The sequence below is a fragment of the Cyclopterus lumpus genome, chromosome 3 (genome assembly GCF_009769545.1).
Source record: "Cyclopterus lumpus isolate fCycLum1 chromosome 3, fCycLum1.pri, whole genome shotgun sequence".
NCBI lineage: Eukaryota > Metazoa > Chordata > Actinopteri > Perciformes > Cyclopteridae > Cyclopterus > Cyclopterus lumpus.
In genome coordinates this window covers 1,796,341-1,812,996 of record NC_046968.1, presented here as the reverse complement: position 1 = coordinate 1,812,996, position 16,656 = coordinate 1,796,341, and the positions used below count along the sequence as shown (strand labels likewise).

The 16,656-nt window shown below is 40.7% G+C and overlaps 1 protein-coding gene across 1 annotated transcript in view; it reads right to left on the bottom strand.

Annotated features, from left to right (window-relative positions):
* efl1 (elongation factor like GTPase 1) overlaps positions 1-13,711 on the bottom strand; it is a 52,528-nt gene extending 38,817 nt beyond the window's left edge. The window contains exons 1-8 of the mRNA XM_034561771.1: positions 13,211-13,711; positions 12,444-12,511; positions 12,275-12,359; positions 10,078-10,211; positions 8,896-9,033; positions 8,451-8,674; positions 4,831-4,954; positions 721-800 (exon numbers count right to left, since the gene is read on the bottom strand). Of these exons, the coding sequence (XP_034417662.1) occupies positions 721-800; positions 4,831-4,954; positions 8,451-8,674; positions 8,896-9,033; positions 10,078-10,211; positions 12,275-12,359; positions 12,444-12,511; positions 13,211-13,301 (944 nt within the window). The 5' untranslated portion in view covers positions 13,302-13,711. The remainder of the gene's footprint in view (positions 1-720; positions 801-4,830; positions 4,955-8,450; positions 8,675-8,895; positions 9,034-10,077; positions 10,212-12,274; positions 12,360-12,443; positions 12,512-13,210) is intronic.
* Between the last annotated feature and the right edge of the window lie 2,945 nt (positions 13,712-16,656).

The window sequence follows — 16,656 nt, the reverse complement described above, 5'->3', positions numbered from 1 at the left end:
TCTCCTGGAAATACACCAGGTTGATATGCGCAGTAGTTTAGTCACTTACGAAGGCGCTCCAAGCTGGCTTTGCTAAATGTCTGCAAACCAAAACAAAGCTCTTCACTAAAGCTGCTTGAAGTCCAGCAGGACAACGTGAAACACAGCTTATAGGCTATGAGAGACTGTTCCCTCAAAAGGTTCCCTTTAGGATCTCGACACAAAATTTCCACGGATTTAGTTTAACGGTGAGTGGATCTAATAATTGTGACACTCAAATTAATTGATATTGCCGTGACATATTGCCATTTGAAATGCTGGTAATTGTGCAAAGACATTCAAAAACACATGGCTCTAATGTGACAAAGATGTAGTTGGTTCTTATCTTTCCATGTTTATTCACATTTCCTTTGCTTAGTTATGTCTTGTTTTTGTTCTTATATCCTAAAAACCTGAATAATCTAAATTATGCCATCTCCTGCTCTGGAAACAGATGTTACTGCTTGATTGGTTATGAACCACATGCCAACATCTATGCATCAATGGCATCATCATCAACTACATCCATGCTTTCTGAGAGTATTCTCAGATGTAGGCGCATCAGTAGGTGTAAATAAAACCTCCTTGTACGACAGTATATCTCCATATTTAAACATCCCATTACTACAGAGAAATCATTCAATGAAGAAAGAAACGCATCTCCTGATTCTAAAAAGCAACGAAGTGTTTCAGGTCACCTACCTCCTCGTGACAACAGCATCATATAAACTCCAAATGTTATCCAGCACAAGCTGCACAAACAGCTGCTTCTTTCCTTTGGCCTGCAGCATGGAGGGTGACAAAGAGAACACATGAGAAAACGGAGCACTCCTTCACACCTATAGAACATCCAGTGGCATTCTATAATCGTGTTCGGCATTTGTTTTCATTTGTATTCTTTGGACATATTACTGATGTTGTTGTCTTTGACAAATCTGACTGCCGAGCACCGATGTGTCCATATAGTGGATTTCTCTGGCAGGCGGCTGGAGAGTACTTCACCTAAGCACATCATCAGAAAAGAGCTCCCAGCTCTTCTTCTAAAATATGATTGGTTAGTTGAAAAGGAGCCACAGTGACGGCACCAGCACCTTTCTGAAAGGGTCAGATATGTTCAGCTAGGGGAGTGGCCGAGGAATGAGGAATCTAAGAGTATCTATCAGAGCGAGAGAGACAGACAGTCTCCTAATATATGTAACCTACTAAATGCATATCATATATGTAGACTAATAAATGCATATCATATATGTAGACTAATAAATACATATCATATATGTAGACTAATAAATGCATATCATATATGTAGCCTACTAAATGCATATCATATATGTAGACTAATAAATGCATATCATATATGTAGACTACTAAATGCATATCATATATGTAGACTAATAAATGCATATCATATATGTAGACTAATAAATGCATATCATATATGTAGACTACTAAATGCATAATATCCATTAAGGTATAGCCAGAAAATCTACTATACGGGAAGATATTATCAATTAGGCCTCCATACTACTCTCTGGTTGGTGACCCCCGGGTCGGCTGTAGCTCTTGAGCAGAGTGATCGTCCCGTAACCACAAGGTCCTCGGTTCCATCCCCACTCTCCCCATAGTTCATGTTGAAGTGTCCTTGAGCAAGACCCTGAACCCCCGGGTGCTTCACTGCTCATTAATAACCAATGATGGGTCAATGCAGAGAAGAACTTACCCACGGGGATCAATAAAGGATATATTATTATTAAACAGCAATATTTAAGTTAAGAGACGCTACGCAATAACGGTGGGTGACATGACAATATATACTGTAGCTCTAAATAACCTACTGTGTGTGAGTTAAATAATTCAATCGACAAGTGCACGTTTAAAACTACTGAAACTTCAGCTCCACATCAACAACAGCAGCTGGGTCAATGACGTGACATCCATATTTGTGTCAGAATCTATTATTTTCTTTTTAAAGTAATTTTAATCAATTCAAGACACATGTATCATACCATTTAATAAAAGCTATTGAGTTTGAATATAATTTCAGTACATTCAAATATGATATATTCTTTTATGTTTTATCTTAAACCCTGAAAATGTCAGGTGGCGCAACCGTTGGAGCAGGCAGGGTTGGTAATGATGAGAAACTAGCATTAGTAAGCTAGATTTGAAAAGTTATCCAACCCAAACAAGCGGCCTAGTGTTGCCAACTCTGTTCCAATAAAAGTAGGAGCAGCACTACATCCCAAAGTTGTTAAATCTAGTGAGGAAGTCACCAAGTCTTCAACGCTGATAGTCCGTCCCGACCAGGCCTCTCGCCAAAGCCACTCCCCCCAAATTATCATTATGAAAGTAAACAAACATGGCAGCTATTAGTACTCACAGCTGTTAAAATTGCAGACTGTTGATGAGCAAGTACCCGGAGGCAGGCAGGTACGCAGCAGATAGCCCGTCCAATCATCATCATCATCATCATCATCATTATTATTATTTATTATTATTACCACTATATACGGGCCAAATGAAATGATCGGACAGGCTCACAGCAGGTAGCTCATCAAATCATAATCCATTACAGTCTGTCCATCTAATCACTCTATTGCACTATAGCCTATTGTAGTTGCTATGTACTGAACATGAAAACTAATCAATATAATTATTTGTTAAATCTAAATCCATTTAATTGCATGTATTCATTTGTACATTAGTTTAATTCTTTTTCTCAATTAAACATAAAAGATGTGTTAGTCACTATAGACTCTAAGAAATAATTGCCAAAGATTTTAGTTATAATGAATAGTAAGAACATATATATTTTTACAAATATGTGGCACCTCACATTTATTAATTAGCCAGTGAAGTTCAAAGATACTGTTAAAAATACATGTAATCACGTTGAAAAGTTCTTAAACAAATGAGACTTGTTTAAACATACTGTTCCACACACAAAAACTGTGGGTGCCTGTGGCTAAGTGGTGAGCAGGGTCGTCCTTCAATCAAAGGATCGGCGGTTCGATCCCCGGCTCCGCTAGCCCATGTCGATGTTAACCCCAAATATTGCTCCTGCAGCTGTTCTATGGTGTATGAATGTTAAGTACAGGTGCATTAAATCAAATTTTTTTACATTTTAATTTTTAGAAGCCTTAGTTGTCATCAATCTGGCTACATCCATTACACTCCTGAATAATGACTAACTTCTGCTGTGGTTAACTAAGCACATAAAAAACATTTTTTTTTTTTTAAACTTAACAAATAAACAGGTTTAGACTTGGATCCTTAATGACTGGAGTTTGAGGGTAGAGGCATTTGTTGTGTTGTTTGTTTCGCCTTTAAGTTGCCATACACTTTTACTGAGAGCCCAGAGCAGAACTAGTGCCGATGTCCCTTCGTTATCAAGTCAGTAAGCTGTTCCTTGGAAGCCGACTCCATTATCTGCTGGATGTCCTACAGTGGACGAACTCCTTGATTCCGAGGCAGAGTCTCTTTTCAGTGGTTGTTTTGTAGTGTGTCTCTGTAAAGAATGACTGTCAAGAATCTCAGCATTACCTTTGATCAGGACTTGTCCTTTAAATCCCACGTAATGCAAATCTCAAGGACTGCATTTTTTCATCTATGTAACATTTCAAAAATCAGGCACATCTTGTCTCAAAAGAAGAGAAAAACTGGTTCACGGGTTCATTACTTAGTTAGGGCTGAATCAGGTTTGCCCTAGTCCAGTCCCTGAATAGGCTGCTGAGGGATGTTTTAGGATACACTGAGCATATCTCTCTCTCTCTATTAACTCTGCTTCCTCCCCGGAGTCGTTGTGACTTCACATCTCAGAGGGTCCATTGGACCTGGCTGTGTCTGAAGCCGGTCCTGACTCCTTGCCCTGTTTCCTGCATCCAGCCCCTGGCCCTGCCTCCTTCTCTGTGCCTCCTGCCTTAAAGGGCGACCTCATTGGTCTGGCCTCTTTCGCGATGCCTCCTGCCGATGCCTCTCCTCTCTTTCTCCTTCTGTTTAATGGATTGTGGAAATCTGGATCGTGGTCCATGCCTACTCATTATTCATACATTTCTGTCATATTCATGTAATGTGTTTATGTAACTTTGTAATGCTGTTCATTCAGTACACATGACATCTATTCATCTGTCCATCCGGGGAGAGGGATCCTCCTCTGTTGCTCTGCTGAAGGTTTCTTCACTTTCTTCTATTTTTTGGGAGTTTTTCCTGATTCGATGTGAGGTCAAAGGTCAGGGATGTCGTATGTGTACAGATTGTAAAGCCCTCTGAGGGGAGTTTGTAATTTCGGGCTACACAAAATAAACTGAATTGAACTTTATATTCATGAGGAAAAGACTGTATCATTCAACAGTAATATAGTCTCACTAAGATGCTATCAGACAGAGAACTGATCTCATCAATAACAAAAAACAACAATTAATGGAACAGATTTAGCAATGAGCGACAAGATGTCATGATTTACGGTGACTTTACAGCAGCTAAGGTGTGTTGTTAGGCACAACGCGCAGCCCTTTTGTAATATTGATGGATGAATGAAAAGAAATGCATAAATTCCTGAATTATATATTTAAGAAAAGCTAATAAGCCCTAAACAAACATTATAGTGCTGATTTTACTGTCTGAAATCGCTCTGCTTGCAATTAATCAACATACATCTCAATTCAGCACCCAAACAGCAGCAGTAAGAGTTGTATTATTTGTTTTTAATATTTAATTTTCAGTTAAAGAAAATGTTAAATACACATGGTAGGAGAAAAGAACATGGGAGAAAGATTGAAAATACATAGACGTATGATTACTCAATAGCTACATTACCTGAGCTCCTTTCATGATCTTCTTTGCTTTGGCATTGAGGTAGAAATCTCCCCACAGGGTTTTGAGCAGCACCTCCGCCTTGATACCCATTTTCTGGCTGTAGATTTGGGCAAACTGCTGGATGCTACAAACACAAAAGAATCTTTGTCTCCCATTTACATGTTTATGCAGATTCACTGACAACAGAGAGGCTTTCATCTTTATTGCAAACTATGCTGCAATGTTTAGAGATTTGAACAGGATCCTTGTCTGGATCGCGTGTCTTCTCTTAGTCGGTCCTTTTGTCCACATTACTGACTGATACACAAACTACCACTACAGCATGGAAACTGGATGCTTCTGTGTTGTAGATTACATGTTGTAACTGACACAACTGTCAATTACAAGTAATAAAAAGGTAAGGAAGAGGCATTTTACTTTGAAAGTCCTCTACCTAGCCCAATATGAAAAAGTAACTGATAAATTATGAATTGTGGCCAAAGTGATTAACCATGTATTTTTAAAGGTGATAAACAGGTTGGAGCTTGTTCTGTGATCATGTTCAGGGTCATATAATGTGTATGAAATCTGAGTGGACACCACCATCTGGTGGATACTTGAAAATGTATCCAAGTTGCCAAAAGAAAGTGTGAGTACACAATGAAATAGATTTGTTGTAGGTTTATTGATTAAGTTACTGGGTTATTTCAGGGCATATTTCTTAACCAATCGGGAGGCCCCGATGAAGTGGAAAGTCTGTACTAATTAAAAAAGTAAACCCGTTGTGACGTTGCAGTGGAACACTTAGTTAAATGGATTATTAGTGGACCTCGGAGATTTCTCAATGGACCACTAAATTATTTCGTCAAAATTAATAGTTCCAAGCAGATAGTTCCGATATGAAATAGTATACATTTATTTTACTACTTCGATATAAGAATGCCCTTTTGAACAGTGACCAGTCACCCAGTGATGCTGCCTGTCAACCGATATTAAACACTGTTTCCTTACATGGAAGGACTTCTGTTTGAGTAAACTCTGCCACAATGCAATGTGCTATAAATCAATTGCTTTCTGGGTCTACCTCGGAGTCGAACTTACAGTTCGTTTTGTCCAATCTGTAGTCACATATCTAAACTTTTAACACAATATCTGTCTGTTGTGGACCAGTCCATTAACACAGTTCATGTTGTTTCATAGAATATGCAGTCTGTGAAGACATTTCTAAAATACTTCAATCATCTTTCCAGACAATAAATAAGGGGCAGTGTCCGCATATCGCCTTGTTTATAATTCCATAACAATATCTTGCCAACATATCACCACTCTAGTACAGTGCAGTGAAAAGGTATTTGCCACCTTCCTGGTTTCTTATTCATTTGCATATTTGTCACTTAAATGATTCAGAGCAAACACATTTGAATAATAGACAAAGATAACCCGAGTATGTACAAAAAGCAGTTTTTAAAATGATGATTTCATGTATTAAAAAAGGGAAAAAAGCAATCCAAACCTACCTGGCCCAATATGAAAAAGTAATTGATAAATTGTGGCCAAAGTGATTAACCACATTTTTTGGAAAGCTGAGTTCAATTTCACGAGCCACACCTAAGCCTGAATACTGCCAGACCTGTTGAATCAATAAATCACTTAAATAAAACCTGCCTGACAACGTGAAGCAGGCCCTCAAAAAGGAAATCTCAAAAAGCAACACATGATCTAAAGAAGTTCAAGAACAGATGAGAAACAAAGTCATTGACATGCATCAGTCTGGAAAGGGTTACAAAGCCCCATCTAAGGCTTTGGGCCATTATCCACAAATGGAGAAGACGTGGAACAGTGGTGATGACCCTTCCCAGTAGGGGCCGGTCCACCAAGAGCACATCAACAACTCATCCAGGAGGTCATGAAAGACCCCAGAACAACATCTAAAGACCTGCACCCCTCACTTGCCTCAGTCAAGGTCAGTGTTCATGATTCAACAATAAGAAAGACACATCATGGGAGGGTTCCAAAAAGAACACAAAGGCTCCCGGAGACTTTGGGGCAAATATTCTGTGGACTGATGAGACAAAAGTTTAATTTTTTGGAAGGTGTGCGTCCAGTTACATTGGTTTTGGAGTGGTCTAGTCAAAGTCCGGACTTAAATCCGATTGAGATGCTGTGCTTGACCTTAACCAAGCCGTTTATGCTCAAACTATCCAATGGGCCTGAATTAAAACAATTCTGCATAGAAGAGTCAGACAATATTCCTCCACAGCGATGTGGAAGACTCAGTCAGTTAATGCTTGATTAAGAGAGGCGCAACTAGATATTAAGTTTAGGGGGTAATTACTTGTTCACATTGGGCATTTCCCTAAATAAATGAAATAAAAACTGCATTTCGTATTTACTGTGGTATCTTTGTCTAATATTAAATTTTTTTTGATGATCTGAATCACTTAAGTGTGACAAAAATGCAAAAAAAATTAAAAGAATCAGGAAGGTGGGAAATACTTTTTCACAGCACTGTATACTTATCATTACTCAGACAGCCATAACGCCAAAGAGAGCAACATTCAGTGTCCAGCTGATCAGCTCCTAAATGGGCTTTTCAGTCCGTCATGATAGTGTCTTAGTTCAACATTTTGAATTATGAACTTAACCAGTTCATGTAGAAAGTGAACTTTCCCAACACTGTTTGTCATATAGCATATTGATTACTTGGTAAACTGAAGCCATGTTCAATTTAATACCAAGTTTATTTGTATACAGTAGACTAACTTTTTACAGCAGTGAGGAGGACGTTGATGAGGTCCAGGAAGAAAACATTTAGACCTGAGAGGATTCAGGGAAAAACACTACAAAAAGGGGTGGTGATCATAGGGAATACACCTTTTTTATTCAACCTTCATGTTTTTGTTGTTTGATGAAAGAATAAAGTTCTACTCACAAAATGTCAAAAAAGTACAAAATATCATTTTTAAAAGTTGTATTATAAATGTTTGCATGCATGTCTGCTTATGACAAGGTACATACAGTTAAATTACCCCAACATTTCCAGTTTATTCCCGTTTATTCCCCATGACAGTTACCAACTTTGAATATTCCCGGAATTTTGCAACCCTGATAGTGTCTGTTCAAAATTAAGAGCTCAGGATACAGACACGACCAACCAAGCTTCTCCTCCATTTACTTCACTTGTCTGAAAGGTTTAAGCACACTGATTGGCCGCAGCACAGAGAAAAGCCTTTCACCATGCAGACGCAAATGCTCCGTCCTCAAAAAGACATGTGAACACAGGCCCTTTGTCATGTGTTGAGAGTCCGCCAGTGGTTAAAAAAGAAAACCCAACCTCTACACCTGAGGACCTGAGGACCTGGGCCTCCACTTAGATCCTCCACTCCACTGATGTCATTGAAGCAGCTTAAAAGGAGCAGCGTGTTAAGACTTAGTGGCATCTAGTGATGAGGTTGCAGACTGCCTCTAGCTGAACTGCATCTTCTCAACCCTCCCTTTATAAGTGTGTTAGAGAAAAGCAAATCTTGGTTTCAGGTGATTATACACCAATGGAACCAAAGATATGAATACGATATTCCCTTTCTGCCAATGAATCCCCCTGAATGCTACACACTGCTTCTTTAAGAGGGAACCAGCCTCACCTGAAGCCCCATCCGTCTGTGGCGCTGGCAAAGACCACGTTTCCTTGGTCAGGAGAAAAGTAGAGCTGCGAGTCGTCAGCCTCCTCCAGCCTGGCGCTCCAGTCATAAACCTGATCTCCACTCAACGTCTTGCTGTCTTTCTTCTTCTCCTCCTCCTCCTCGTCCTCCTCCGCTCGCTCTTTCAGCACTTTGGACGTGAACAAAGTCCCCGTCACTGCATTCACCTACAGAGAGCAACACGCACACTGACTCTTAAGGACAAAAGGCGACCAGCTCCTCCATGTTTCCATGAGTTAACAGAAAATACACAATCACAAGAGTGCTGAACACAAGCATCATTTCTTCTTCATCGCTTCTTTGTGCCGCAACAATGTTGCTGAAAGTGTTACAGATGACTTGCATGAAATATCTGTGAAAATAAAGTGATCAAATGACTGCGCCTCACCTGTTCCAGGATCTTCTGCAGGTGGGCGTACGCTTCCTGAGAAGTGAGTTTCAGCTCCACGATAAGTCGGTCTATCTTATTGATGACCAGAACGGGCCTGATGTTCTCCAGCCACGCTTGACGCAGAACAGCCTGGGTCTACACACAATTTAAAAAGATCACCTCTCACTTTTTTACATGACTGATCACCAAACATAACTAATTCCTATAAATAAGTCATTGTAATTAAAGTAATTATATAAAAACACTGACCATCATAAAGGTTACTTCAAATGTTTCAACTTCAGAAAATGATTGGGAACTTTCTTTAAACTTTGAAGATCAAATGTAAAAGAAACTAGTTTTAAGTTTGACACGTTGTTTCTCGATGTCATGAAGCGTTTTCCAGCGGCTGAATTTCAGGTTTCTACGTCATCGAATGCCTCCAAAGAACTGTTGCATGTCAAGGATCTTTCAAAGTCTACTGAGGACTGAGGCCTTCTTCTGAGGATCTTCAAGGATGCATGCGAGTATCCTACGCGCTCCTAAAACACCCACAATCCTAAGTGCACAACGCATTTGCTTACTCCCAATTAGGAAACAGGGCAAAATTGCAGTTATTGCCTCTCGGCACTCAAATCGCCATTCAAGTTGCTGAATCTTCACTCTTAATAGATGTAGCTGTGGAACTCAAACTCAGTATTCCTCTTTTAGACTTCTTCCTTTTTATCTTCTGGCTTGGCATCAGATTGAATGGGTATTAGGTTGTGTGATGACACGTGCATGCTCATTATCTACTGTAAGTGCAATAACCTTTAAGGTGCGTTCACACCAAACGCGTTGCGAATACTCTTGTCTGTTTATTCGCCAGTCAAGTTTTGTTCATTTGTGTCTTTCGCAACCAGTTCCGAAAAGGGGGCGTGCTTATCATCCGTAGGCTCACACAGCTCGGGGAGTTTCACCGACTCCGCCTCGGGCGGAGCATCTCAACGCTGATTGGCTGGAGAGTTGCGAAACTTTGGCAACGCGTTTGGTGTGAACGCCCCATTAGACCCATGAGTGAGGATGTGAGGTTTATGTAAACACAATCAAACGTAATCTGACAGCAGTAATCGTCTCATTTCAAATATCGACTTCAATTCAATGTGCTGAACTACAGAAAACAAATAAGTCTTAATACTTAGACTGTAACACATGTCTTACCTGTGGACACACTCCCTCCACAGCATCCACCACCACGATGGCACCGTCACACAGCCGGACGGCAGTGGACACTTCTGAGGAGAAGTCCACGTGACCCGGAGAGTCGATCAGGTTCAGTAAGTACTCCTGGTCTCCTGAGAGGAGAAGAGGGGACACCTTGTGTGATTTACACCAATTCAAGAGCAGGACCTCAGATTAAGCAAATACCAATTTAGATCATGCATGAATATCATTTCTAACGTTCAACACAATATCGATGTTCTAACAATAATTAGTTGTAAACTATGCTGATACTTTGTTTTGTTTTTTAATTGTATTCAATGGGAACTTTTTTAAGAAACAGACAGTGAACACACACACACACACACACACACACACACACACACACACACACACACACACACACACACACACACACACACACACACACACACACACACACACACACACACACACACACACACACACACACACACACACACACACACACACACACACACACACACACACACACACACACACACACACACACACACACACACACACACACACACACACACACACACACACACACACACACACACACACACACACACACACACACACACACACACACACACACACACACACACACACACACACACACACACACACACACACACACACACACACACACACACACACACACACACACACACACACACACACACACACACACACACACACACACACACACACACACACACACACACACACACACACACACACACACACACACACACACACACACACACACACACACACACACACACACACACACACACACACACACACACACACACACACACACACACACACACACACACACACACACACACACACACACACACACACACACACACACACACACACACACACACACACACACACACACACACACACACACACACACACACACACACACACACACACACACACACCTCCAAAAAGAGAAAAGTGGACAGTGAGACCAGAATCATTGACCAAGAATGACCAGACTCTTGTTCTTCCCACAGGGCAGTTTCAAACCAGCAATGTGAAGCGCCACGACGAGACAAAGAACAACTCTGGAGCGAACGCTCCCACTCAGGTTCATTGTCTGTGCATTCAAATGATCAGATACATTAATTCACTGTCCAACAAAGAGGGAATTACAGCTGGATTCAGAGGTTTCTATAACCAGTGAAATTCCCTGCACACAAATGTATAATATGAATATCATGGCTTTTTATTGATCACTTCAAACTTTTGAATTTAAAGCTGCAGGGCAAAGACAACTCAGTTAAATTATTTTTTTCTAAAATTAAGTATATTTAAGTCACATCTTTCAAAAGCTTTCCGACTATATATTATTTATATTTCATCCAGTTCAATTTGAAATCTAACAATAAATATTGTTGAGATATTATTCAATTGAACTTTGTTATTTGATTGTAAGTTATATAAGTTAATATAACTGATGGCTACTTCAATAAATATGGGACTAAATCTTTTGGATCTTTGTATGAGGAAGTGCTCTCCAACTGGACTTTGTTGAATTTGAGTTGAAGACCCCGCCTTAAAACAAACACACACGGACCTGATGGAAGTATCTCCAACAAGCCAAAACCACATTGAAAGCCTTCATTTTCATGTGGAAGAAATACAACATTCAAAAGTGAGAATGCTAGCATTTTTTAAATCTTGCTGCCATAAATCGGTTGTGAACTAATCTGAAGATCGGCCTTCGATCCCCTCCTACCCCAGTCCACATGTCTTTGTGTGAAAGATACTGAACCCCACATTGCTCATGAAGATTGAGCCTTCGTTGTGCGAGTGCATGTGAATGAATATTTAGATTAAATCCAGATGAGCATGGTGCCATCAGTGTATGAATGTGTGTCTGAATGGGTGAATGTAGACTGGATGGAGTGGAGGCCCTTTGAGTGGTAAAACAATTAGAAAGGTGCTCCACAAAAGACATTTAACATGTACTACAATCACTATTGCTCTCTGCACCAGACAAGCTCTAATTGTTTCTCTCTATTTTACATTTGCAATAAAAAGATTAATCACACCACATCAGAAGATCAGGCTGGTGCAAAACCAGAAACACAAAAACAGGAAATTATAGCAAATCATGACTATTTGAAGAGTTGACTAACCAAAGCAGGCTTACCGTTTCTGTAATGCAGAGAGATGGCACTGGACTTCATAGTGATTCCTCGGATCTGTTCATCCTCTCTGCTGTCCAGATACCTCAGCTGGCAGATTAACACCGCAAGTTAGCGCAAATCATGACAAAACAACTGAAACACATGTCATGTGCAGCAAGTGAAGCCACTTACCTTCCCAGCCAGTCGACTTGATATGATGCCATTAGTTGCCACTAAGCAGTCAGCCAGAGTAGTTTTGCCTGCACATATTCAGATGTTCTAAATGATTCACAACCATAACAAGAATAACCTTTGTCAATCTTACATTTGTAAGACTAACTGCTTTTCTCTGTTTTATCATTTTAAAATGAATTTATTGGAGTTATGTTACCTATTGGACATAAGTGGCAGCCCTAAAATGATATGCAATGTCGAAATGAAAAAAACTTAATTATAATTAAGAACATACACAGGGTCCTACATCTAATTGTGAAAAGTGTGTGCTGTGATACTTATCCATATCACCTAATCCTACATCAAATTCCTCTAGATTTCTAATTTGTATATTAACAATAATGTGTAAAAAGAGATTTAAAAAGCTGTTTCAGTTAGTTGCACATGTACGATCTGGCAACTCAAGTTAATATTGAGTTGACATTTGATGTAAATATCATATGTGTTGTATGACATGTGGTGAATGTAATATAAGTGTGTGTACATGGATATTTATAAACAGTTCTGCACGTGGAAACACCTGACAGACACCCGGATGATGTTGCATGTATACATACATACATGTAGCATCATCTAATCATATCGCATAATATATCTATATTGGGCATGTTCTATGACATTCTAAATAGAGTATGGATTGCCCTCATCGAAGACCTGTAAATCAGAGCTCGCTGCTGCTGGTGACCGTAGAAGTGAACAGACGTCATGACCGCGTGCCAGCTCACCGTGGTCCACGTGCGCCAGGATGCACAGGTTCCTGATGTTGGCAGGGTTTCTCTGCAGCGCGATGATCTTGTCCAGGCTGGAGAGTCCCATGGCGAACCGCTGGGACAGGTGACACCACTACACCTGCCGTAAAGCGCTCCGGTGTCACTAATAAGAGAACAGTCACGCGAGCACGTGGTGTACGGGAACAGTCTTAGTGACGTCACAGCACAGACGTTACTTACTGAACGTCCGTCACCGGCTAACGTGCCGTGAGCTAGCGGAGGCAGTGTGTGGACGGTGTGACCGTACAATGAACACACAGTGGGACAGACCGCTTCCTCGGCTAGCCTCGTCTCACCCTGTCGAGGACTGTGAGTGAGACCCGACCTGGCTTCTACAGCCTCCACACAACATCACGAGCTGTGTCGAGTAGAATACGACATTACTGTGAGAATAAGAGCATACTTGTATGACATGTGGGCATTCACAACTCACGCTGTTTTCCCGGAAGTTGATGATCCACATTAACCACGCCCGCTTGCTGACATGGTGCTGCATTCACAGAACATGGTAAAATCCAACCTTCTCTTCTTTCTTTTTTAGCTTTCACTGGTTACATTTGTATAGGACACAATCATCATGATAACAACATTTAAGTATCAGTCAAAGCATGTTTGAGGCTGTAAATACTCATAGTAAACAGCAACAACAGCTCTTTTATCTTTTGAATGCAGCATGTCGCTCAATTATGTAACTGTTAATGCTTTAGTTGCTGAGTTACCAGATGGAGGAACATATTTGAAAAGTTAAATAAAATATTACAACAGATAATGTAAGGTCTATGTAAAGTAGATGTTTGATACTACTGTAACTGTATTAATCAGTTACATACTCAACATAATGGATACGGCAGAGTCAATGGAAGCCATGCTGTAAATACAAAGTTACTCCTGATGGACAGGTGGCACCTTACATGGTAGCTCCTCCCATCAGTGAATGAATGTTACTTACTCCTGATGGACAGGTGGCACCTTACATGGTAGCTCCTCCCATCAGTGGATGAATGTTACTTACTCCTGATGGACAGGTGGCACCTTACATGGTAGCTCCTCCCATCAGTGGATGAATGTTACTTACTCCTGATGGACAGGTGGCACCTTACATGGTAGCTCCTCCCGTCAGTGTGTGAATGTTACTTAGTCCTGATGGACAGGTGGCACCTTGCATGGTAGCTCCTCCCATCAGTGTATGAATGTTACTTAGTCCTGATGGACAGGTGGCACCTTGCATGGTAGCTCCTCCCATCAGTGTATGAATGTTACTTAGTCCTGATGGACAGGTGGCACCTTGCATGGTAGCTCCTCCCATAAGTGTATAAATGTTAGTTAGTCCTGATGGACAGGTGGTACCTTACATGGTAGCTCCTCCCATCAGTGTATAATTGTTATAGGCCTGATGGACAGGTGACACATTGCATGGTAGCTCCTCCCATCAGTGTATGAATGTTAGTTAGGCCTGATGGACAGGTGGTACCTTACATGGTAGCTCCTCCCATCAGTGTATAATTGTTATAGGCCTGATGGACAGGTGACACATTGCATGGTAGCTCCTCCCATCAGTGTATGAATGTTAGTTAGGCCTGATGGACAGGTGACACCTTGCATGGTAGCTCCTCCCATCAGTGTATGAATGTTAGTTAGTCCTGATGGACAGGTGGTACCTTACATGGTAGCTCCTCTCATTAGTGCCCATGAGCCCATGAGCCTGCAGAGTGGGGTATATAAAATATATTTGTTTCGTTGTACTAACTGCGCTCCTACACATTATTAGCACAGCTCACTGACCTAGGCATTGCACAAGGGGGGAGATTATTAGACAGTTTCAACAGACTTTGTGGCAGCCTAATTTTACAGCTATGGGAGGCAAGTTTTTAGCTGACTGTACAGCATGCGTAGAACATTACATCCGCACATGTTTTTTATTGGATCAATACCAGTGCCATAAGGGCCATTCAAACACCTACTGACAGACTACATTGATGTACATGTACGTGTAATAGGCCACTTGAGGTCCATACTGATTGTTACCTTCGCAAAATACTTTTGCGGAGGTTATGTTTTGATCGCTGTGTATTTATTTGGAAATATGTCTGTTTGTTATTCGCATAACTCAAATAGTATTAAACCGAATCGCATGAAATTTGGTGGGATGATTGGCTGTTATCCTGGGACCATTTGATTAGATTTTGGGAGCGATCGGGTCAAAGGTAAAAATCATAAAAATGTCAAAATCATCTTTTTACCATAGCGTTTTTAATTTGTGTCTAATTTGCATGATACTAATGCCAAAATGTTCAGAACTTAATGCCCAATCGTGTGATATCCACCACGACACAATGCCGTCATTACCCTTGTTAGCAAAATGGGGGTCAAAGGTCAGGGACTCACGATACATCAATGGTTTTCTTTCGAAATTAATAAATCAAGGCTGATGTTCATACATCATTCTTTTGTGATGTTTACCACAATATCTGGTATCAAGTTACATACATTTACTGTTCCCCACACTCTCATGCCAAGTACCAAAAAGTGGCTGCGGCGAAGGTATGCGCTCTACCGAGTGCCCGTTCTAGTTGTTGATAGATTCAGCAGAACAATTTAAGCTACATCAGCTGAAAGCAGTGACACTCAAACAATATAATCATATCATCATCAATCATTATTTACCAAAGAAGTCAAACAAAGATTTGGCATTCCAGAACAGATCATCAAAGACACTTTGTCAACAATAATTAAGCACAGACTATGGTGTGTTTAACACTCTCAGTCTCAAGGAATGGTTGACAGAGCAATTAAAAACCAAAATAGCCTAAATCATTTCAGATAGCAATCAGCGAAGATTGAATGGCCAGATGCCGTACCGTTTGCATTAATACACATGAGATGTATTACTAACCGCATGATGCATCTAACTCCGCACAAAATGCCAAGACTTAGACCTATGCCAATTCCTTACTCCAAGGAACCCTATGAATAAAACCACCACTTGAAGCAGAAATGGAACATTATGTTAAAAGCTTAACTGCCATACACAGCACCACATTTTTGCAGGCCAAATCCCAGTTCACCCTGGCTGCAGACAAGTTGCAGTCCGAGACGAGCAAAAGACAACCGGGAGACTGGGTGTATCTCCGAAAGTTCAAAAGACACTGGAACAAGGCCAAACGTGAAGCATCCTACAAGGTGATCCTACCCACCCCAAATGCACTCAAAGTTGAAGGTAAGACTGTTAGGGATCACCTTAATCAATGCTGCAGGGCTAAGGAACAAGGAAGTAGGAGAAATTGCAATCAATCTCAGATAGGGAACAGCTCAAGGAGAAGATCAGCATAGGAACATGGTGAGGAAGACAAAACAGTGCTTCAAAAACATGCAGCGATTGCAGAAAAGTCCGGATGACAGAA